This window comes from Capra hircus, chromosome 9 (assembly GCF_001704415.2).
Source record: "Capra hircus breed San Clemente chromosome 9, ASM170441v1, whole genome shotgun sequence".
Lineage (NCBI taxonomy): Eukaryota > Metazoa > Chordata > Mammalia > Artiodactyla > Bovidae > Capra > Capra hircus.
The window spans coordinates 27,709,801-27,732,837 of NC_030816.1; the positions used below are offsets into that span (position 1 = coordinate 27,709,801).

The window sequence follows — 23,037 nt, forward strand, 5'->3', positions numbered from 1 at the left end:
TTTGTTGCTAGAAGCATCCAGAAATGGGGTTACCTAGGCACCTGGGTGCTTGCTCCTGGGTAAACCAAGAGAGCCGGAGCTGCCTCTGCTTTGTGCATTGGCAGGCTATGTGGGTCAGAGTTTAGTAGCGGAAAACATAATCCACTCTAGGTAGACTAAACAAAAAGTGATTTTCATAGGATTTTCAGTGGCTTTCAGAATCCCTGGAGGGCTAAAGAGACAGGCTGTAGACCAGGCTGCCAGGACTGACTCCCCAAACCACACGGCAAATCCTCAGTGTGGCTGCTGCATCTGCCTAGATCAGGAAGGAATCCCAGCGGCTGCTGGCCGCAAACCAGCCACTTCAGCTAAAATCAGGAAGCTGCCACTGCGGTGGCCAGCTCAAGAGCATGTTGCCTTTGCCACAGTCTGCAAAATAAATACCCGACATATTGCTGCTTCTCGTATGACTCTATTCCAAATCAGACTCCTGTGAGTTTAAGTGGTGATTAGAATCTAAATCACATTTTGAACCTCAATTGCAAGGGTGTCTGAGATGTTATTTTTTTTTGTTTTTCAACCTCTCCATGTAGGACAAGAAAATTCAAATGGATACTGAGCAATCTAATTTATGTTATCTGTCACAGTCTGTCCCCTCTCGTCATTCCTCTTGCTATAAGTAGAACCAGCTCCCTCCTCCATTCATCACTGCATCCCACTCAGAGTCCAGGATAACTGGGTTTTGTGCAGCTCTCCTTATCAAGTCCAGACAAGGCTGCTTGTGACCTAGTGACCTATAAGTTAAAAGATGGCCTGTCTGCTGTCAATGTACACTGGAGGCAAAGGAAAATGGAAGGATTCCAGAAAGGGAGAAAATGGAAACATACAATTGTCATTTGTATTAGTAGTCATCAAATTCCACTAGGTAAGAACGGTGAAATCACCTGCTTGCATGATGGAGTGAGGTCTTTGGGTAGTCATCGGAAGGGCTCCCTTGTTCTGTTAAGCCCATGACCCAAATCCTAGCCATCCTGCATTAGCTGCCACAGAAATAAAGCTGACAGGCAGTCTCTCCCTTTTTTTTTTAATTTTCCTATCTCTACTTGTACTTTTTTCGGATGCCACCGAGGTAGTAATGCTTGATTAGCTAAATGCAGATAAACCACAAGGTTATAGGCCCTACCGTGTTCTCCCCATCTCCCCGCCCCCCCAGTCTCTGCATCACTGCAGGAGCAGCCACATCTGGGCCCTGCACTTTCAGCTGTCTCTGACAGTTTCTCTGAGAAAAGCCCTGGATAAGGAGCAGTAGTGTGGCAATGCCTACTTCAGCAGCAAGGACAGTATGGCCATGAGGCAGCAGTATGTCTCATTTAGGGACTAGCTTTGGGGATGGGTGAAAAATAGACCTTGAAGATCTGGGAAAAAGACAGCTGCAACATTGTTATTCGAATCTCTGAATCCTCATGTAAAACAGAACAACTAGATAGCATGCAGCACTTACATCAAAACCAAGTGAGTTATCCACAGATCTCAAAGTATAAGCAGGTGGTAGAGATAAACCTCCAGCAGCCACAAAACCTGCAGGATATCAATGTTTGTATGAAAGGAATAAGTTAGGGCTGGGGAGACAACAGGGCATCTGCCAGACCTGAGACCAGGAGAACCCCAGCACAGGTAATAGGAATGCACTGGAAATGAGTGCAGGCTGATTTGAGCATAGCAGCTGAAACTGGGAGGGGGTTTACCCAATTCAGTGCCAGATGAGTGCCAGGGTTCTTGGTGGGTTCTGAAAGGAACTCAGGCAGTCTGGGCCACATTAACTCCTGAACCCTAAAACCAAAGCCCTCTTCCAGGCCAGGGCACCATCTAAAGAGAAAATGCTGACAGTGGAGTCAAAATTGAGCACAACAGTGCCAGGAGACATGAGGGAAAGAGGAAGTCCAGATAAAAGTGGGGAAAAGGAAGAGATACAGAAAATGGCAACCCACTCCTGTATTCTCGCCTGGGAAATCCCATGGACAGAGGAGCCTGGTGGGCTACAATCCATGGGGTCGCAAAGAGCCGAGATGACTAGCGATTAAAGGACAACAGGAAATATCAGAAAGCAAGAGGCCATGGTTTTAAACACTTGACGGTGATAACCAAAGAGGGAGTTCCATCAAGTTAGTGAGATTTTCTTGAACTGCACTTCCTTCTAACTATTCAGAAAAGCTAATTTTGCATAAGGAGCCACAGAAAAGTATCAACTTCCAAGCTCATAAGAAGTTACTAGGGAAATGAAAGAACATGGAGCAGAATAACATCGCTCTGATGAAAGCATGCTGGAAAGACAACTTGATGGAAGAGGTCAAAACTGAAGCATAACTGTTGGTGGGAATGTAAACTGGTACAGCCACTATGGAGAACAGTGTGGAGGGTCCTTAAGAAACTAAAAATAGACCTACCACATGAGCCTGCAATCCCACTCCTGGGCATATATCCAGAGAAAAACATGGCCCGGAAGATACACGCACCCCAGTGTTCACTGCAGCACTGTTTACAATGGCCAAGACATGCAAACAACCTAAATGTCCATCAACAGAGAAATGGATAAAGAAGTCATGTATGTGTGTGTGCATGTGTATATAAAAACACACAATGGAATATTACTCGGCCATTAAAAAGAATGGAATAAGGCCATTTGCAGCAACATGGATGGATCAAGAGAGTGTCATACTAAGTAAAGTAAGTCAGACAGAGAAGGAGAAATATAAGACATCCCTTATATGTGGAATCTGAAAAGAAATGATACAAATGAACTTACTTTAAAAAAAAAGAAAGAGACTCACAGAAAACATGGCTGCCGGGGGGAGGGATACTTAGGGACTTTGGAAGGGTCATGTGCACGCTGCTATATTCAAAACGGATAACCAACAAGGACCTAGTGTATAGCACATGGAACTCTACTCAATGTCATGTGCCAGCCTGGACAGAAGGAGGGTTTGGGGGAGAATAGATGCATGTATATGTATGGCTGAGTCCCTTCACTGTTCACCTGAAACTATCACAACATTGTTAATTGGCTATACCCCAATAAAAAATGTTTTCAGTGTTAAAAAATAAAAATAAAATTTTATTAAAAAAGGAAACACTGAAGCATAGTATTACAAAATGAGCTTAAAATATAAAACTCTAAAATTCAAAAAGAAATGAGAGGGGCTTCCTTGGAGGCACAGTGGGTAAGAATCTGCCTACCAACGCAGGAGACACGCGTTTGATCCCTTGTCTGGGAAGATTCCACGTGCAGCTAAGCCTATGCGGCACAGCTGTTGAGCCTGCCCCCTAGAGCCCAGGAACCGCAATCACTGAGCCCCGTGCCAGAGCTGGCGAAGCCCTCATGCACTGGGGCCCGTGCTGCAGCGAGAAGCCCACGCACCCAGACTGGAGAGTAGCCCCTGCTCGCCGCAGCTGAAGAAAAGCCTGCAGCAGCGAACGCCCAGCACAGCCAAAAGTATATAATGAGGAAAGACATTAAAAAGATTTAAGAGAAAATGTCACATGTAGGCAACAGACAAGGAAGATTCAGCATGGACAGGAGGAGCCTTGATGAAGAAAAACAAAGCAAGGGAACTGAAAAAAATACTAAAAATGGTAATGCCAAGAAACGTTTTTCCTGAAATTGAAAACTGCCTACTCAAAGTCACAACGTACACCTGAGAATCCTGACCCCGAATAATCCCATGCAGTAAGTTAACTGGACTTTAAAGGAAAAGTTCCTTTAGACATCTAAAAGACAGTGTATTTTAAGGGAAAGTTGGATTATGCTCAGGCTTTTAAACACAACGCTTTATGTCAGAAAAAAAAAAAAAATGGAGTGCAGACAGTCTCCAACTCACAATGGTCCAACTTAATTTTTTGACTTTACGATGGTGTGAAAGTGATATGCACTCAATAGAAAACTGCGCTTCAAATTTTGAAGTTTGATCTTTTCTTGGGCTAGTGATATGCACTATGATACTCTAGTGATGCTGGCTCCCTGGACAAAGATGGGACCATTTGAACTTCAAAAAGAACAGTAATTGCAATAGAACGGAACTCAAATATGTTTAAATCTGTGAGTTTATGATTGGTTTTTTAAAAATATGGTCACCTTACAAGGATAATAAGGAACTATTTCATTATCTGGAAAGTGGGCAAATAAAGTGAAAGAATCAAGCATATGACTTCCTTGGTGATCCACTGGCATTCCACACTCCCAGGGCAGGGGCCTGCGTTCAATCCTTGGTCAGGAAACTAGATCCTACACACTGCAAATAAGACTAGGCACAGCCAAATAAATAAATACATTTTTTTTTAAGTGTAATGAGTTGATCTAGGCATAGCGCATTAGTGATTGTGGAAATCATAAAAAAACCAGCTAGACACTGCGGCCCTTCTGATGACACAGCGCTCTACCTCTGGTGTGCTCGCCACAGCAACTGTAAATCTCACCAAGCCTCTGGATACAACTGCTGACATGCAAGAAATATAAAGAACAGAGGGACATTTCTGAGCTGCATCGTGAAAATGCCGTCAACAAAACCCAGAAACCCAGACTGAGAGGAATTCTACAACCTGGTTTCTTCGACAGATAGATTGTTAAGGAAAAGAAAGGAGGGAGAATCTGTAGATTAAAAGGCTACTGGTGCAAGATTAAACTATAGTCTAGGGATGCACATGTGAATGAAAAAAATCTCTTTTTAAAGTGCAACGAAGTGAATACTGTAGAAGTCAGGTTGATGGCTCCTTATAAGGGGAGAGAGAGTGTTGTGATGAGGACGGAACACATGGAAGGGGTTTCTGGGTCAGCTGCCGAAATTTCTGCTGCTTGACCCAGCTTATGTTTACCTTCTAATAATTCTATGTGTTTGTTTTGTGTGGCTTTCTATTATAGGTCTTATTTACAATAAAAAGGTGAAAAGCATTGATAGATTTAAAGCACAGCAGTTTTTCCATGATAAATATTGGATAAACCTTGTTCTTTTTATTTATAACAGGCATGTGTGGCAGTGATGTAATGGCATTTTAACCAAAAACTTCACTCTCACAAGCTTGTAACAGCCTCTAAGGCCCTTATGTATAGCAGTGTAAAATAGAAAGTCACATTTTAAAAGCAAGATGTTCCAATTCTAAGAATAAGTGTCATACATTATCTAGGGGGCTTCCCAGGTGGCACGGTGGTAAAGAATCTGCCTGCCCATACAGGAGCCACAGTAGATGTGGGTTTGATCCCTGGGGCAGGAAGATCCTCTGGAGCAGGAAATGGCAGCCCACTCAGGTGTCGTTGCTGGGATAATCCCATGGACAGAGGAGACTGGCATGCTACAGTCCATGGGATCGCAAAGGGTTGGACATGATGGAGTGACTGAGCATAGCACCCTAAATACTCATCAACTATACTTCTGTTCTAGTGCCTGCACAGTGGAAGGGACATTATAAAAATGAGGTCCCACAGACTCATTTGAAGTATATATCACTTTGTGGGGAGTGCTGAAATATATATATACACATAGCCCCTTCCTCAGCATTGTGTTTAAAGAAAACATGTATATATTAATATATATAAGCATAAACGTTATATATATTATTTATTGAATATATCTATATACTTAGCATATATGTGTCTGTGTACACCCTATATGCTTTTTCTCAGTACCTTAAAAAGAGTTTAGCAGCCTTAGACATTCAAATGCATGAATTTCTGATATATTAAGTCCCTGAAACCCAAGTAAGACAGTAGGTGTTGCGAGAGGACATCAGAGGGCAGACACACTGAAATCATAATCACAGAAAACTAGCCAATCTGATCACATGGACCACAGCCTTGTCTAACTCAATGAAACCAAACCACGCCATGTGGGGCCACCCAAGACGGATGGGTCATGGTGGAGAGGTCTGACAGAATGTGATCCACTGGAGACGGGAATGGCAAACCACTTCAGTATTCTTGCCTTGAGAACCCCATGAAGAGTATGAAAGGGCAAAATGATAGGATACTGAAAGAGGAACTCCCCAGGTCGGTAAGTGCCCAGTATGCTACTGGAGATCAGTGGAGAAATAACTCTAGAAAGAATGAAGGGATGGAGCCAAAGCAAAAACAATACCCAGTTGTGGATGTGACTGGTGATAGAAGCAAGGTCCAATGCTGTAAAGAGCAATACTGCGTAGGAACCTGGAATGTTAGGTCCATGAATCAAGGCAAATTGGAAGTGGTCATACAAGAGATGGCAAGACTGAGCATAGACATTCTACGAATCAGTGAACTAAAATGGACTGGAATGGGTGAATTTAACTCAGATGACCATTATATCTACTACTGTGGGCAGGAATCCCTTAGAAGAAATGGAGTAGCCATCATGGTCAACAAAAGAGTCCGAAATACAGTACTTGGATGCAATCTCAAAAATGGCAGAATGATCTCTGTTCATTGCCGAGACAAACCATTCAATATCATGGTAATCCAAGCCTATGCCCCAACCAGTAACGCTAAAGAAGCGGAAGTTGAACAGTTCTATGAAGAACTACAAGACCCAAAAAAGATGTCCTTTTCATTATAGGGGACTGGAATGCAAAAGTAGGAAGTCAAGAAACACCTGGAGTAACAGGCAAATTTGGCCTTGGAGTACAGAATGAAGCAGGGCAAAGGCTAATAGAGTTTTGCCAAGAGAACACACTGATCATAGCAAACACCCTCTTCCAACAGCACAAGAGAAGACTTTACATAGACATCACCAGATGGTCGACACCGAAATCAGATTGATTCTATTCTTTGCAGCCAAGGATGGAGAAGCTCTATACGGTCAGCAAAACAAGACCGGGAGCTGACTGTGGCTCAGATCATGAACTCCTTATTGCCAAATTCAGACTTCAATTGAAGGAAGTAGGGAAAACCACTTGACCATTCAGGTATGAAAGTGAAAGTGAAGTCGCTCAGTCGTGTCCGACTCTTTGCGACCCCGTGGACTGTAGCCCACCAGTCTCCTCTGTCCATGGGATTCTCCAGGCAAGAAACTGGACTGGGTTGTCATTTCTTTCTCCAGGGGATCTTCCTGACCCAGGGATCGAACCCAGGTCTCCTGCATTGCAGGCAGACACTTTAACCTCTGAGCCACCAGGGAAGACATTCAGGAATGACCTAAATCAAATCCCTTATGATTATACACTGGAAGTGAGAAATGGATTTAAGGGACTAGACCTGATAGATAGATTCCCTGATGAACTCTGGATGGAGGTTCATGACATTGTATAGGAGACAGGGATCAAGACCATCCCCATGGAAAAGAAATGCAAAAAAGCAAACTGGCTGTCTGGGGAGGCCTTACAAATAGCTGTGAAAAGAAGAGAAGCAAAAACCAAAGGAGAAAAGGAAAGATGTAAGCATCTGAATGCAGAGTTCCAAAGAATAGCAAGGAGAGATAAGAAAGCCTTCCTCAGTGATCAATGCAAGGAAATAGAGGAGACCAACAGAATGGGAAAGACTACAGATCTCTTTAAGAAAATCAGAGATACCAAGAGAACATTTCACGCAAAGATGGGCTCAATAAAGGACAAAAATGGTATGGACCTAACAAAAGCAAAAGAGATTAAGAAGAGGTGGCAAGAATACACAGAAGAACTGTACAAAAAAGATCTTCACGACCCAGATAATCACGATGTTGTGATCACTCACCTAGAGCCAGACATCCTGGAATGTGAAGTTAAGTGGGCCTTAGAAAGAATCACTATGAACAAAGCTAGTGGAGGTGATGGAATTCCAGTGGAGCTATTTCAAATCCTGAAAGATGATGCTGTGAAAGTGCTGCACTCAATATGCCAGCATATTTGGAAAACTCAGCAGTGGCCACAGGACTGGAAAAGGTCAGTTTTCATTCCAATCCCAAAGAAAGGCAATGCCAAGGAACACTCAAACTACCGCACAATTGAACTCATCTCACACGCTAGTAATGTAATGCTCAAAATTCTCCAAGCCAGGCTTCCGCAACATGTGAACAGTGAACTTCCAGATGTTCAAGCTGGTTTTAGAAAAGGCAGAGGAACCAGAGATTAAATCACCAACACCCGCTGGATCATCAAAAAAGCAAGAGAGTTCCAGAAAAACATCTATTTCTCCTTTATTGACTATGTCAAAGCCTTTGACTGTGTGGATCACAATAAACTGTGGAAAATTCCTCAAGAGATGGGAATACCAGACCACCTGACCTGCCTCTTGAGAAACCTGTATGCAGGTCAGGAAGCAACAGTAAGAACTGGACATGGAACAACAGATGAGTTCCAAATGGGAAAAGGAGTAAGTCAAGGCTGTATATTGTCACCCTGCTTATTTAACTTATATGCAGAGTACATCATGAGAAATGCTGGGCTGGAAGAAGCACAAGCTGGAATCAAGATTGCTGGGGGAAATATCAATAACCTCAGATATGCAGATGACACCACCCTTATGGCAGAAAGTGAAGAGGAACTAAAAATCCTCCTGATGAAATTGAAAGAAGAGAGTGAAAAAGTTGGCTTAAAGCTCAACATTCAGAAAACGAAGATCTGGTCCCATCACTTCATGGGAAATAGATGGGGAAACAGTGGAAACTGTGTCAGACTTTATTTTCAGGGGCTCCAAAATCACTGCAGATGGTGATTGCAGCCATGAAATTAAAAGGTGCTTACTCCTTGGAAGGAAAGTTATGACCCACCTAGATAGCATATTCAAAAGCAGAGACATTACTTTGCCAACAAAGGTCTGTCTAGTCAAGGCTGTGGTTTCTCCAGCGGTCACGTATAGATGTGAGAGTTGGACTGTGAAGAAAGCTGAGTGCCAAAGAATTGATGCTTTTGAACTGTGGTGTTGGAGAAGACTCTTGAGAGTCCCTTGGACTGCAAGGAGATCCAGCCAGTCTATCCTAAAGGAGATCAGTCCTGGGTGTTCAATGGAAGGACTGATGCTGAGGCTGAAACTCCAATACTTTGGCCACCTCATGCAAAGAGTTGACTCAGTGGAAAAGATCCTGATGCTGGGAGGAATTAGGGGCAGGAGGAGAAGGGGATGACACAAAATGAGATGGCTGGATGGCATCACCGACTCGATGCACATGAGTTTGGGTGAACTCTGGAAATTGGTGATGGACAGGGAGGCCTGGCGTGCTGAGATTCATGGGGTTGCAAAGAGTCAGACATGACTGAGCGACAGACTGAAGTGAACTGAGACAGTTTGAGATTGCTTCCAAATTTAAAATGTAAATACACTTTTTGCCCTCAGCTTTTAGGAACCTCATGCAGCCACCCCCTTGGGCACATGCCCAGGTGCTGTTCCTGCCCTACGCTCCCTCCACTGCCTTTTACTTATCAGCTGGTAAGATCTTGGAAGGCTGAATATTCCCCAGGTACTTCAGTTGTTCCTTATGTGAAGTTCAGAAGCCCCACCCTTATGGTTGCCATCCTATGTGAGTGATGATCCAGTAAAATTTTTGCAAGAATGAATCAGGATTTTCATGACTAAGTGTTAGAGAAGACAGCCTTTTCTTCTCAGTTTCTACTTGTTGTTGCCTGAAGTTGAAATCAAACCCTGAGCCTTTGGAGTGACAGCACTGATTCCAAGACCCTAGACTACCAGAGAACTCACTCTAGGAAATAACAAATAGTGAGAACTCACACAGAGAAAACCACCTGAATAAAAGATGCAGTAACACCCAACCACCAGTAGCACCAGTGCAGAACGCTCATCTAAACAACAAACAAACAAAAATACAAACCCCACTCATTAGCAGACAGGGTTACCACCTCAATCAGCCTTGCTCATCACAGGAAAAACTTGACACAAATCTCACCCTATATGAAGCTTACCAAAACCACTGGACTAACCTTAGGAGGGAAGAAACCAAAAGGAAGAATGAATTCAACCTTGGTGCCTGGGAAAAGAAGACATCAAACACAGTAAATTAAAAAAAAAAAAAAAAAAACAGGCAGAGAAATACCACACAAAAGAAGGAACAAACTAGAAACACAGGAGTTCAAATAAATGAAGAGGAAATAGGCAAACTACCTGAAAAAGAATTCAGAATAATGATAGTAAAGATGATTAAAAAAAAAACCTTGCAAACAGAATGGAGAAAATGTAAGAATCAATTAACAAAGACCTAGAAGAATTAAAGAATAAACATACACAGACAACACAATTACTGAAATGAAAAATATTCTATAAGTAATCAATAGCAGAATATCTGAAGCAGAAGAATGAATCAGTGAGCTGGAAGATAAAATGGTGGAAATACCTTCTGAAGAGCAGAATAAAGTAAAAAGAATGAAAAGGACTGAGGATAGTCTCAGAGACCTCTGGGACAATATCAAATGCACCAACATTCAAATTATAGGGGTCCCACAAGAAGAAGAGAAAAAGAAAGGGTATGAGAAAAGTTTTGAAGAGTTTATAGCTGAAAATTTCCCCAACATGGAAAAGCAAATAGTCAATCAAGGTCAAGAAGTGCAAAGAGTCCCATACAGGATAAACTCAAGGAGAAACATGCCAACACACAAACTAATTAAACTAACAAAAACTAAACACAAAGAAATAATATTAAAAGCAGCAAGGGAAAAGCAACAAGTAACATACATGGGATACGCCAGATGTTTAACAGCTGATCTCTCAGCAGAAACCCTGCAGGCCAGAAGGGAATGGCAGGATATACGTAAACTACTGAAAGGGAAAAATCTACAACCAAGATTACTTTACCCAGCAAGAATCTCATTCAAAATCGATGGAGAAATCAAAAGCTTTTCGGACAAGCAAAAGTTAAGAGAATTCAGTACCACCAAACCAGCTTTACAACTAAAGTTAAAAAGACTTATATAGTCAGGAAACACAGGAGAAGAAAACAGATCTACAAAATCAGTTCAGTTCAGTTCAGTTCAGTCGCTCAGTCGTGTCCGACTCTTTGCGACCCCATGAATCACAGCACTCCAGGCCTCCCTGTCCATTACCAACTCCCAGAGTTGACTCAGACTCACGTCCATTGAGTTAGTGATGCCATCCAGCCATCTCATCCTCGGTCATCCCCTTCTCCTCCTGCCCCCAATTCCTCCCAGCATCAGAGTCTTTTCCAATGAGTCAACTCTTCGCATCAGGTGGCCAAAATACTGGAGTTTCAGCTTTAGCATCATTCCTTCCAAAGAAATCCCAGGGCTGATCTCCTTCAGAATAGATTGGTGGGATCTCCTTGCAGTCCAAGGGACTCTCAAGAGTCTTCTCCAACACCACAGTTCAAAAGCATCAATTCTTCAGCGCTCAGCCTTCTTCACAGTCCAACTCTCACATCCATACATGACCACAGGAAAAACTATAGCCTTGACTAGATGGAACTTTGTTGGCAAAGTAATGTCTCTGCTTTTGAATAGGCTATCTAGGTGGGTCATAAATTTTCTCCCAAGGAGTAAGCGTCTTTTAATTTCATGGCTGCAATCACCATCTGCAGTGATTTTGGAGCCCACAAAAATAAAGTCTGACACTGTTTCCACTGTTTCCCCATCTATTTCCCATGAAGTGATGGGACTGGATGCCATGATCTTCGTTTTCTGAATGTTGAGCTTTAAGCCAACTTTTTCACTCTCCTCTTTCACTTTTATCAAGAGGCTTTTTAGTTCCTCTTCACTTTCTGCCATTAGGGTGGTGTCATCTGCATATCTGAGGTTATTGATATTTCTCCCGGCAATCTTGATTCCAGCTTGTGCTTCATCCATCCTGGTATTTCACATGATGTACGCTGCATATAAGTTAAATAAGCAGAGTGACAATATACAACCTTGACATACTCCTTTTCCTATTTGGAACCAGTCTGTTGTTCAATGTCCAGTTCTAACTGTTGCTTCGTGACCTGCATACAGGTTTCTCAAGAGGCAGGTCAGGTGGTCTGGTATTCCCATCTTTAAGAATTTTCCACAGTTTATTGTGATCCACACAGTCAAAGGCTTTGGCATAGTCAATAAAGCAGAAATAGATGTTTTTCTGAAACTCTCTTGGTGTTTCAATGATCCAGCAGATGTTGGCAATTTGATCTCTGGTTCCTCTGCCCTTTCTAAAAGCATCCTGAACATCTGGAAGTTCACGGTTCATGTATTGCTGAAGCCTGGCTTGGAGAATTTTGAGCATTACTTTACTAGCGTGTGAGATGAGTGCAATTGTGCGGTAGTTTGAGCATTCTTTGGCATTGCCTTTCTTTGGGATTAGAATGAAAACTGACCTTTTCCAGTCCTGTGGAAAAGAATGAAATTTGAACACCTCCTAACACCACACACAAACATAAACTCAAAATGGATTAAAGACCTAAATTTAAGACCACAAACTGTAAAACTTTTAAAGGAAACACAGGGAGAACACTTTAGGACATAAATCAAAGCAAGATCCTCTATGACCTACCTCCTTGAGTAATAGAAATAAAAAGATAAGTAAACAAGTGGCATCTGATTAAACTTAAAATTTTTGCACAGCAAAGGAACTATAAGTAAGGTGAAAACACAACCCTCAGAATGGGAGAAATATAGCAAATGAAACAACTGACAAAGGACTAATTTCCAAAATATATAAGCAACTCATACAACTCAATACCAGAAAAACAAACAACACAATCAAAAAGTGGGCGAAAGACATAAACAGACATATCTTCAAAAAGACATACAGATGGCTAATAAACACATCAAAAGAAGCTCAACATTGCTCATTATTAGAGAAATGCAAATCAAAACTACATATCACCTCACACCAGTCAGAATGGCCAACTTTAAAAAGTCTACAAACAACAAATGCTGGAGAGGGTGTGGAGAAAAGGGAACAGTCCTGTACTGTTGGTGGGAATGCAAATTGATGCAGCCACTATGGAAGACGGTATGTTGATTCCTTAAAAAACTAGGAATAAAACCACCATATGACCCAGTAACCCCACTCCTAGACATATACCCTGAGGAAAATAAAATTGAAAAAGACACATGTATCCCAATGTTCACTGCAGCACCATCTACAGTAGCTAGAACATGGAAGCAACCTAGATGTCCATCGACAGATGAATGGATAAGGAAGTTGTGGTACATATACACAATGGAATATTACTCAGCCATAAAAAGGAATGCATTTGAGTCAGTTCTAATGAGGTGGATGAACCTAGAACCTATTATACAGAGTGAACTGAGTCAGAAAGAGAAAGATAAATATTGTATTCTAATGCATTATATGGAATCTAGAAAAATGGTACTGAAGAATTTATTTGCAGGGCAGCAATAGAGAAACAGACATAGAGAATAGACTTATGGACATGGGAAGAGGGGAGGAGAGCATGAGATGTATGGAAAGAGTAACATGGAAACTTACATTACCATATGTGAAATAGATAGCCAACAGGAATTTGCTGTATGGCTCAGGAAACTCAAACAGGGATCTGTGTCAACCTAGAGGGGTGGGATGGGGAGGGAGATGGGAGGGAGGTTCAAAGGGAGAGGATATATGTATACCTATGACTGATTCATGTTGAAGTTTGACAGAAAACAACAAAATTCTTAAAGCAATTATCCTTCAATTAAATAAAATTTTAAAATATATGTAAACTTATAAAGTCCTATGAGAGAAATTGTCTAAGTTAAGGTGGAAAACCCAAATTCTTTTAGGTAGAATTATATTGCCACAGATGTTTCTGTAGGTCAAAATGTATGCATACTGGTAACTTCATATGGTTCAACTTAATATAAGAACATTCCAAAAACTACAAACTAATCAATAAAGGTAATGCCATTTTCAACTTCAATAACAAGGCAAAACAGTTCACAGTCCCCCTTTTGAGGATCCTTCCCCTGCACTTAACTACCAGCATCCCCAGAGTCTGCCTCTCTGCTGACCCCCATCTGTCAGCCCATGGAGCAGCTGCTGTAGTAGCTCCTATTTTAAAAATGAGGCCTTGACTTCATATCCTCCAAAGGCAGTCCTACCTCTCAGCACCCGTCTGCGCATTTTTGTTTTTTTTTTTTTTTTTTTTTTTTTTAATAGTTGGTTCTTTTTAATCAGCTATTGATGGTATAATAAAATAAATTTAAGTGGCACCTAATTTAAACATTTAAAATAGTTCATTGAAGGATAATCTACAATGCAGTATGTTAAGCCAAATAGTCAAAATAACACCCTTTTTTTTTTTTCAAGAAAGAAGAAATAAAGGCATGATCAAAATTATGACCAACAAGTTGGTTTCATCTGGACACTTACAGATGACTCTGTAGGCATACTGGCAGGCACGATGTTCAAATATCAACCCATCCGACTTTAGAAATAATGCTAAGAAAGCTATACATTTCAGAACTAATGTCTGAAATTAAAGAAAAATATCCACCAAATATCACAACAGATCTTTTAATGACTAAGTTTTTTAACATTACAATTGTTATTTTAGGGAACACTTTTTTTTTTTCTTTGAACATTTACCCAAATGTTCAATATGCTAAATAATTTACACAAGAGAAATAAGTTTTGTGTTCTGTACAAATTAGAGGACTCATGAATATAATCCCTTCCTACCACCAAAGCTCAAATTTGCAATGGTCTCAGCAGAAAATAAACAGTTCACAATTTAAACAGAATTTATAGCATTACAAAAATTTACAGGACTCCTCTCTTATCATTTTCTTTCGAACAACAAAGGTTACAGTGACAGAAATGAATGATCAGAATGTAAAAATATTTGTGCAAAACTGCATTAATTGTTCTTACCATTCAATAGAGGTAAAACCTATGAACACACAGTCACACAACAATAATGAAGAAAACTACACTGAAAGTAATTCTATTTTAGATTTCAAACAACATTGATTATATTATTACTAAACATTCAAAGAAAACGTGGCACCATGAGCAGCAGGAGCAACAAATGATTTGGCAATTATGCCAGCTAAGGAAGCTGACACTGGAAAATGCCAAAGTGTATCTCCACACCAGCCATCCATCTCAAAGACTGGAAACAACTGTAGGGCTTAAAACTCACTTCAATGTCTTTATTCTTGGAATTTGCAGATCATAAACGAAATATTTAAGAAAGTCCTTTCCCCGCCTCTCCAGGAGTGTTTCTTGCATCACTGGAAATCCTTAGAAGAGCTGAATCATAGATTCTCTGGATTTACCTACACCAATCCATTTAACTGGAATTTGAAGTTCATCTTCAATAAATCGAACATAGTTTTGTGCATTAATAGGTAGTTCCTTAAAAGTCCTTGCATTTGATATGTCTGTGTTCCATCCTGGGAGAGTCTTATACTGAACTTCAACTTTATTTAAGACTTCTTGGTTTGCTGGAAAATGAGGTATAATTTCACCATCTAATTTGTATGCAACTCCAACTTTGATTTCTGTAAACATGTCCAAAATATCCAATTTGGTAAGCGCCAACGCGGTAAAGCCATTAATCATATGAGCATATTTGAGCAAAACAAGGTCCAACCAGCCACATCTTCTTTTCCTTCCTGTCGTTACACCAAACTCTCTACCCCTTGTTTGTAATAATTCTCCAATTTCATTGTCTTGCTCTGTAGGGAAGGCACCAATACCAACTCTAGTTGTATAAGCTTTCACAACTCCATACACTTCTCCAACGTTTTGAGGGGGCATACCCAAGCCAGTACACACACCTCCAACTGTACAGTTCGAAGAGGTCACAAAGGGATAAGTTCCAAAATCAATATCTAGTAGTGCTGCATTTGCACCTTCTACCAAGATTTTCTTTGGTGGTCCATGGAGAGCTTCATACAGGAAATAAACTCCATCTCTCACCATTGGTTTAATCCTTTCCATATAACCCTTCAGTTTTTGTAATTCACCTTCAATGTCTATTTCCAAAGTAGGGTATATAGATTTGTACTGGTTAGCCAGAACTTTGAACCTCTCAGAGAAGCCATCAAAGTCAGAAACAAGATCGCACATCCTGAGTCCACTCCGAGCAGCTTTGGAAGAATAAACTGGGCCAATGCCCTTTTTTGTGGTACCCAAATTTTTTCCTGCTTGTTCTTGTCTCTGTTGTTCCTGGATACCATCAGCTGCCTGATGAAAATCAAATACAATATGAGCTCTGTCAGATATGATAAGCCTTTTCTCCCAGCCTTCCAGACCTTTTCCTTTTTGAACATTTTTTTCTGCCTCCTCAAACAATCCAGGTAGATGAATCACCACACCATTTCCAATGAATGCAGTAACATTCGGGTTAATTATTCCACTGGGTAAAAGGTGAAAATCATACTCCACAGAATCTACAACAACTGTATGGCCAGCATTATTTCCTCCCTGGCAGCGGCACACGATGTCGGCGTCCTGCGCCAGCAGATCCACCACCTTCCCCTTGCCTTCATCGCCCCACTGCGCGCCGAGCACCACCGTCACCCGGTTCCCTCCAGGCCGCGCCCTGGGGCGGCCGCAGTCGCCGTTGGGCAAGGAGGATGCCGCCGGGTTGGTCTCGGCAAACGCCATGGCTCCGGAGACACGAGGAGAGCCCGAAGGGGACGCGAGTAGCTTGGAGTGCGCGAACTGAACTGCCCTCCGTCTGCGCATTTTTGAAAGAATGGTTTCTTCTCCCTGTGTTCTCTTACTCGCTTCCAATGTTTCCTAAATTCACTGAAGAGGGCTTGCAAAGCTACCACCCATAAACAATTGCTCATCAAGGCCATCAATACCTCCCTGATAATTTTTCCCTATTCTATAATTTTTCCCTATTCAAGACTGCTGCCCACTCTTTCCTTTCTGAAACAGTTTCTTCTTTTAGCTTCTGTGAGACCACACTTCTCTTGAGTTTCCTCCTGTTCCCCTCTTTGCTTACATCCCTGGCCCCTACAATTCACCCTCCAGAAAGCACCCATAGTCACCTTTTAGATACAGCATCAGAGCATGCCACTCACTGAAAATATCCCCTGGCCACCCCTACACCCCATGCTTCTCACTAGATAAGTAACAGCTAAGCTCTGGTGAGATCTGGCCCCTATCTATGCCTTACTCCATCCCAAAACACAACCCTCTGTGCGTCTCCCTTGATTTTGTTTGCTTCTTTTTTTTTTTATGCAATATTTTTGCTGTATTTTATCTATGTGCTTTAAAAAAAACTGAAGTATAGTTGGTTTACAATGTTAGTTTCTGGTGTACAGCAAAGTGACTCAGTTTACACACAAACACACATGTATTCTTTTTCAGATTCTTTTCCATCATAGTTTACTACAAGACATTGAATATATAGTTTCCTGTGCCATACAGTAGGACCTTATTTATTTTACCTATAATAGTTGTTGTTTAGTTGCTAAGTTGTGTCCTACTCTTTTGCGACCCACCAGGTTCCTCTTGTCCACGGGATTTCCCAGGTAAGAATACTGGAGCGGGTTGCTAGTTCCTGCTCCAGGGGATCTTCCTCACCCAGGGGTCGAACCCAAGTCTCCTGCACTGGCAGGCTGATCCCTTACCACCGAGCCGGTTGGGAATCCCTATATATAACTGTGTGTACCTGTTAATCCCAAACTCCTAGTTTATCCCGCCTCCCACTTTCCCCTGTGGTAACTGTAAGTTTGTTCTCTATATTTCTATTTTGCAAATAATTTCATTTGTATCATTTCTTTAGATTCCACATATAAGTGATCTATGATGTCTTTCTCTGACTTATTTAACATGATAATCTCTAGGTCTATCCATGTTGCTGAAAATAGCATTATTTCATTCTTTTTCATGTCCGGGGTCGCACAGAGTCGGATGCGACTGAAGCGACTCAGCAGCAGCAGCAGCAGCAGCAGCGGTCCACGGTATGTATGTATCACATCTTTATTTATTCATCTGTTGATGGACATTTGGCTGTTTCCACATCTTGGTTACTGGAAATAGTGCTGCAGTGAACACTGGGGTGCGTGTATCTTTTCAAAGTGTGGTTTTCTCCAGATATATGCCCAGGAGTGGGGTTGCTGGATCATATGGCAACTCTCAGTGTTTTAAGGAACCTCCATATTGGCTGCACCAAATTACATTCCCACCAACAGTACAGGAGGGTTCCCTTCTCTCCACACCTTCTCCAGCATTTATAATTTGTCGACTTTTTGATGATGGCCATTCTGACTGGTGTGAGGTGATAACGTAGTTTTGATTTGCATGTCTCTAATAATTACTGATGCTGAGTATCTTTCCATGTGCCCACTGGCCACCTGTATGCCAAGCTTGTTCCTGCTCTGGTCTTCCACACACGTTCTCTCCGCTTTGAACAGCCTTCCCAGTCTTCTCAGGACAGATGCCTCCCCTGCATTTAGGTCTCAGTTCAAACCTCAATTCCTCAAAAAGACTTTCCCTCAAAGCCTAATCTAAAATGGCTCTTGACCCTTCCCTGCCCAACCACTCTCTCCCAGCATCCTGGTTTGTATTCTGCAAGGCACGTATCCTAATATGAAATTGTTTTGTTATTAGTTCAGTACTTGTCTGTCTACCCTAGAACATTAGTGCCTTGAGAGACCTTGTCAGTCTTGTTCTTTACTGTATCTTCAGTGTCTAGAAGAGTGACATATAAGTGCTCAATAAATGTGGTGAATAAATAAATCATGTATTCTCTGCTATCAGAGTACAGCCATCAGCAGATGGCTGTGATAATAATTACAGAATCCTAGAGATGAACTTCCTTCCAAATCTTATCTAAACTCAGATTATGTGAAAAAATTCTCCACTACACTGCTGGTAGAAGGTTATCCAGCCTCTATTTGAGGACTTTAAGTGATAGAATTTGTGACTTTTAATAATGGGATGTTTACATGTCATTGTTGATAGCTCTAATTGCTGGAAAGATTTTCTGTTCAGTGACCCTAAATCTTCCTCCCTATATATTCTACTTATTGATCCCAAAACAACTTGCAAAAGTCCTGCTTCACCTGACAGTAATTCAAATATTTCTTGAGGGAATGATCACATGATTTTAAGCTCTGAGATAAATTCTCCCAGCTATCTCAACACTTCATGAAACATGAAAAATTAACCAGCCTTGCACATGAGAAAAGTCTGCAAATGTTTAGCAGCTTTAAATAAAGGCTTTAAATAAATAAAGCCTTTCTAAGCATCTTATCTGAAAAATAAAACCTAAGCGTGCCTGCGGGTATTCAGAGAACAAAGTCTCATTTCTCATGGCTGTCTGTGTTCTCTTCACAGCCTGTTTCTCTGCATCACACTCTTTCTGATACTGAGGGAGCTGCAACAATCACAGATAGGCCCATGAGCATCTTCCCTGAGACAAAGACTTATCTCCTGCAGAAGATACTTGTGAGGATATGTCCTCACTTCTGAATATCGCTTATATTTCAATAAGATGAGAGAGAACTTTCATGATGTAACTGCTGGCTAATGAGCTCTGTGCAAGTGCTATTTGCTGAAGGCAGTAAACAATTTATTCTATGAGTGAAAACAGTTTGGATCTTCCACCCCTGGGGCTAACAGTGTGTGTAGTATAGGAGGAAGAACACCTGTTGTGATTAAATGGGCAGCATTCTAGTGTATATTTGCATCCTTCCCAGTGACTTCCACAATAGAGTAAGCACTCTATATATTTTAAAAACCTTACTGGAGGGACTACCCTGGTTGTTCATTGGTAAAGAATCCGCCTTCCAATGCAGGGGACATGGGTTCCAGCCCTGGTTAGGGAACTGAGATCCCATACGCTGAGCAGCAACTGAGCCCATGGGCTGCAACTACTGAGCCAGTGCCACAAGTACAGGGTCCGTGCGCCTCCCGCCCCCCGCAGGAAGCACGCATGAGCTGAAACTAAGACTTGACACAGCCAAATAAATGAAAATTTTTATTGGAGTATAGTTGATTTACAATGCTGTGTTACTTTCAGGGGTATAGCAAAATGATTCCGTTATACAAATACATATATTCATTCTTTTACAGATTTTTTTCTTACATAGGTTATCACAGAATATTGGAGGTTCCCTGTGTTCTACATAGGTTCTTGCTGGTTATCTATCTTATACATAGTAGTGAGTGTATGTTAATCCCAAGCTCCTGAATTATCCCTCCCCTTTGGTAATGATAAGTTTGTTTTTGGTATCTGTTTCTGTTTTGTAAATAAGTTCACTTGCATCTTGTTTTAAAATGTTAGATTCCACATATGAGTAATACCATATATTTGTCCTTCTCTATCAGACTTACTGTAATATGAGTCTCTAGGTTCATCCATGTTCTGCAAACGGCATTATTTCATTCTTTTTTATGGCTGAGTATTACTCTATTGTGTATACACACACACACACATACACACACACACACACACCCCACCTTCTTTATCTAGTCCTCTCTCAATGGACATTTAGTTTGCTTCCATGTCTTGCCTATTGTGAATAGTGCTGCTATGAACATTGGGTGCATGTATCTTTTCAAATCACAGTTTTGTCCAGATATATGCCCAGGAGTGGACTGCTGGATCATATGGCAGTACTATTTTTAGTTTTTTAAGGAACCTCCATACTGATTCTCCACAGTGATTGTACCAATTTACATTCCCACTAACAGTGTAGAAGGGTTCCCTTTTCTCCACACCTTCTCCAATACCTATTGCTTTAGACCTTATGATGATGGCCATTCTGACTGGTGTGAGGTGATACCTCACTGTAGTTTTGATTTGCATGTCTCTGATAATTCGTGATGTTGAACATCTTTTCATGTGCTGTTTGGACCGCTATATGTCTTCTTAGGAGACCTGTCTATTTAGATCTGCTCATTTTTTTATTGGGTTGGTTGTTGTTGCTTTTGATATAGAGCTGCATGAGCTGATGTATATTTTGGAGGATAATTCCTTGTCAGTTGCTTTGTTTGCAAATATCTTCTCCCATTCTGAGGGCTGTCCTTTTGTTTATGGTTTCCTTTGCTGTAGAGAAGATTTTAAGTTTAATTAGGTCCCCCATTTCAGCCTATGTTTTCCTCTAGGGGATTTATAGTGTCCAACCTTACATCTAGGTCTTTGATCCATTTTGAGTTTATTTTTGTGTATGGTGTTAGGAAATATTCTGGTTTCATTCTTTTACATGTAGCTCTCCAGTTTTCCCAGAACCACTTATTGAAGAGACTATCTTTCCTCCATTGTATATGCTTGCCTCCTGTGTCACAGATTAATTGGCCAGAGGTGTGTGTGGGTTTATTTCCGGGCTTTCTATCCTGTTTCATTGATCTGTATTTCTGTTTTTGTGCTAGTACCATAACCAGCTTTGTAATACAGTCTGCAGTCAGGAAGCCTGATTCCTCCAGCTCCATTTTTCTTTATCAGGATTGCTTTCAACTATTTGGGGTCTTTTGTGCTTCCACACAAATTTAAAAACTTTTTGTTCTAGTTCTGTGAAAAAAGCCATTGAATGAAGGAGTGAGTGAGTGAATAAAGAAACCAATGAATCAGAAGGCATCAGAACCAGTGCTCTAGTTTAAGCCCTCATGTTACAGAGGGAGCAGGGTCCTGACAGGGACGGACCCATTCCTCAACAGTGCCAGCTGTGGGACCAGGCCCCAGGGCTCCTGATTCTCAGGCTTAGCATCCTCTCCACTGGTTCACACTGCCTGTCTTACTGGGCACCTGTGAACATTTCCAGTTAACTGAGTAAGTACAAAAGTATTTTTTTGTTATTGTTTTTAATAACTAAGTCATTGTGGATAACTTCCTTATACCCATGTCCCCCAACTGGTTATTTTACACCAGTCAAAGTAAGCCCATGGACCCTGGCCGTGACAAGTTTAGGGACTGGCATGTGACCCAGTGCTGGCCATCGAGGCTCAAGAAGAAGTCCACTGGGCAGATTCTGACTCCCTGTTCCTGAGGAGGAGTCACGGGGAAAACGTCCCTCTCCTCCCTCATACACTACTTTGTCTGACTCGTACCTGGACCTGCTGCAGCCATCTTGCTGCCAGTCTGAAGGCGGGAGAGCAGAAAAATGGAAAGAATCTGGGTGCTTCTACATCAGCAGCTCTGGAGGCTGCCCCATCTGTAGTCTTTCAGTGAAACAGAAAGATAAATTATCTTATTTAAACCAGGTAAGTCAGATATTCTGTTATTCAGAGCTGAAAGTATCCTAAGAGGTTCAAACAATTTGACAGTTTCCTTTTAAAGGTTTCTGTATGCTTCCTTAATTTCTTAAACAATAAAAAAACTATAGAAAAATGAATATTTCTTCAAACAAACAGTCAGGAATATCATTCAGCTGGCAAGGCTATAATGTAGTGTTGCCTTGGTGCTAATACTGACATAAATTCTATGTCTTTTAAATCTGTCTTATACCTTTTTAGTCTCAGGATCCCTTTATATTCTTAAAAACATTGAGGACCTCCACTAAGCTTTGATGTATTGGGCTATATTTGTTGATTATTACTGTATGAGAAATTTTAAATTTCTATTACTTCATTTAAGAATAATAAGAAACCTAATAAATACTATTTTCCAAAATAAAACAAAATTTAAAAGGAAGCAGTGCTTTACATGTTAGGAAATCTCTTCAGTGTTTGGTATCGTTGTTCAGTTGCTCGGTCGTGTCTGACTCTTTGTGACCCCATGGACTGCAACACGCCAGGCTTCCCTGTCCCTCACCATTTCCTGGAGCTTTCTCAAACTCACATCCATTGAGTCGGTGATGCCATCCAACCATCTCATCCTCTGTTGTCCCCTTCTCTTCCTGCCTTCAATCTTTCCCAGCATCAGGGTCTTTTCCAATGAGTCAGTTCTTCGCATCAGGTGGTCAAAGTACTGGGGCTTCAGCTTCAGTCCTTCCAATGAATATTCAGGGTTGATTTCCTTTAGGATTTACTGGTTTGATCTCTCAAGAGTCTCCTCCAGCACTACAGTTCAAAGACATCAGTTCTTCAGTGCTCAGCCTTTTTTATTGTCCAGCTCTCACATCTGTACATGACTACTGGAAAAACCATAGCTTTGACTATACAGACCTTTGTAGGCAAAGTAATGTCTCTGCTTCTTAATATGTTGTCTAGGTTTGTCAATACTTTTCTTCCAAGGAGCAAGCATCTTTTAATTTAATGTTTGGTATAACAAGACAATTGAA

General features: G+C 41.2%; 2 protein-coding genes across 3 annotated transcripts in view; both read right to left on the reverse strand.

Moving 5' to 3' along the window:
• FIG4 (FIG4 phosphoinositide 5-phosphatase) overlaps positions 1-23,037 on the reverse strand; it is a 167,446-nt gene that overhangs the window by 17,394 nt on the left and 127,015 nt on the right. The window lies entirely within an intron of this gene.
• On the reverse strand, positions 14,350-16,528 carry LOC108636726 (adenylosuccinate synthetase isozyme 2). Its single transcript, XM_018053078.1, has one exon. The coding sequence runs from the start codon at positions 16,463-16,465 to the stop codon at positions 15,095-15,097; it is 1,371 nt and encodes a 456-aa protein (XP_017908567.1). The 5' UTR covers positions 16,466-16,528; the 3' UTR covers positions 14,350-15,094.

Bases quoted from the DNA above. Each gene is read 5' to 3' on its own strand.
- LOC108636726 (XM_018053078.1), bottom strand. From the start codon at position 16,465: ATGGCGTTTGCCGAGACCAACCCGGCGGCATCCTCCTTGCCCAACGGC.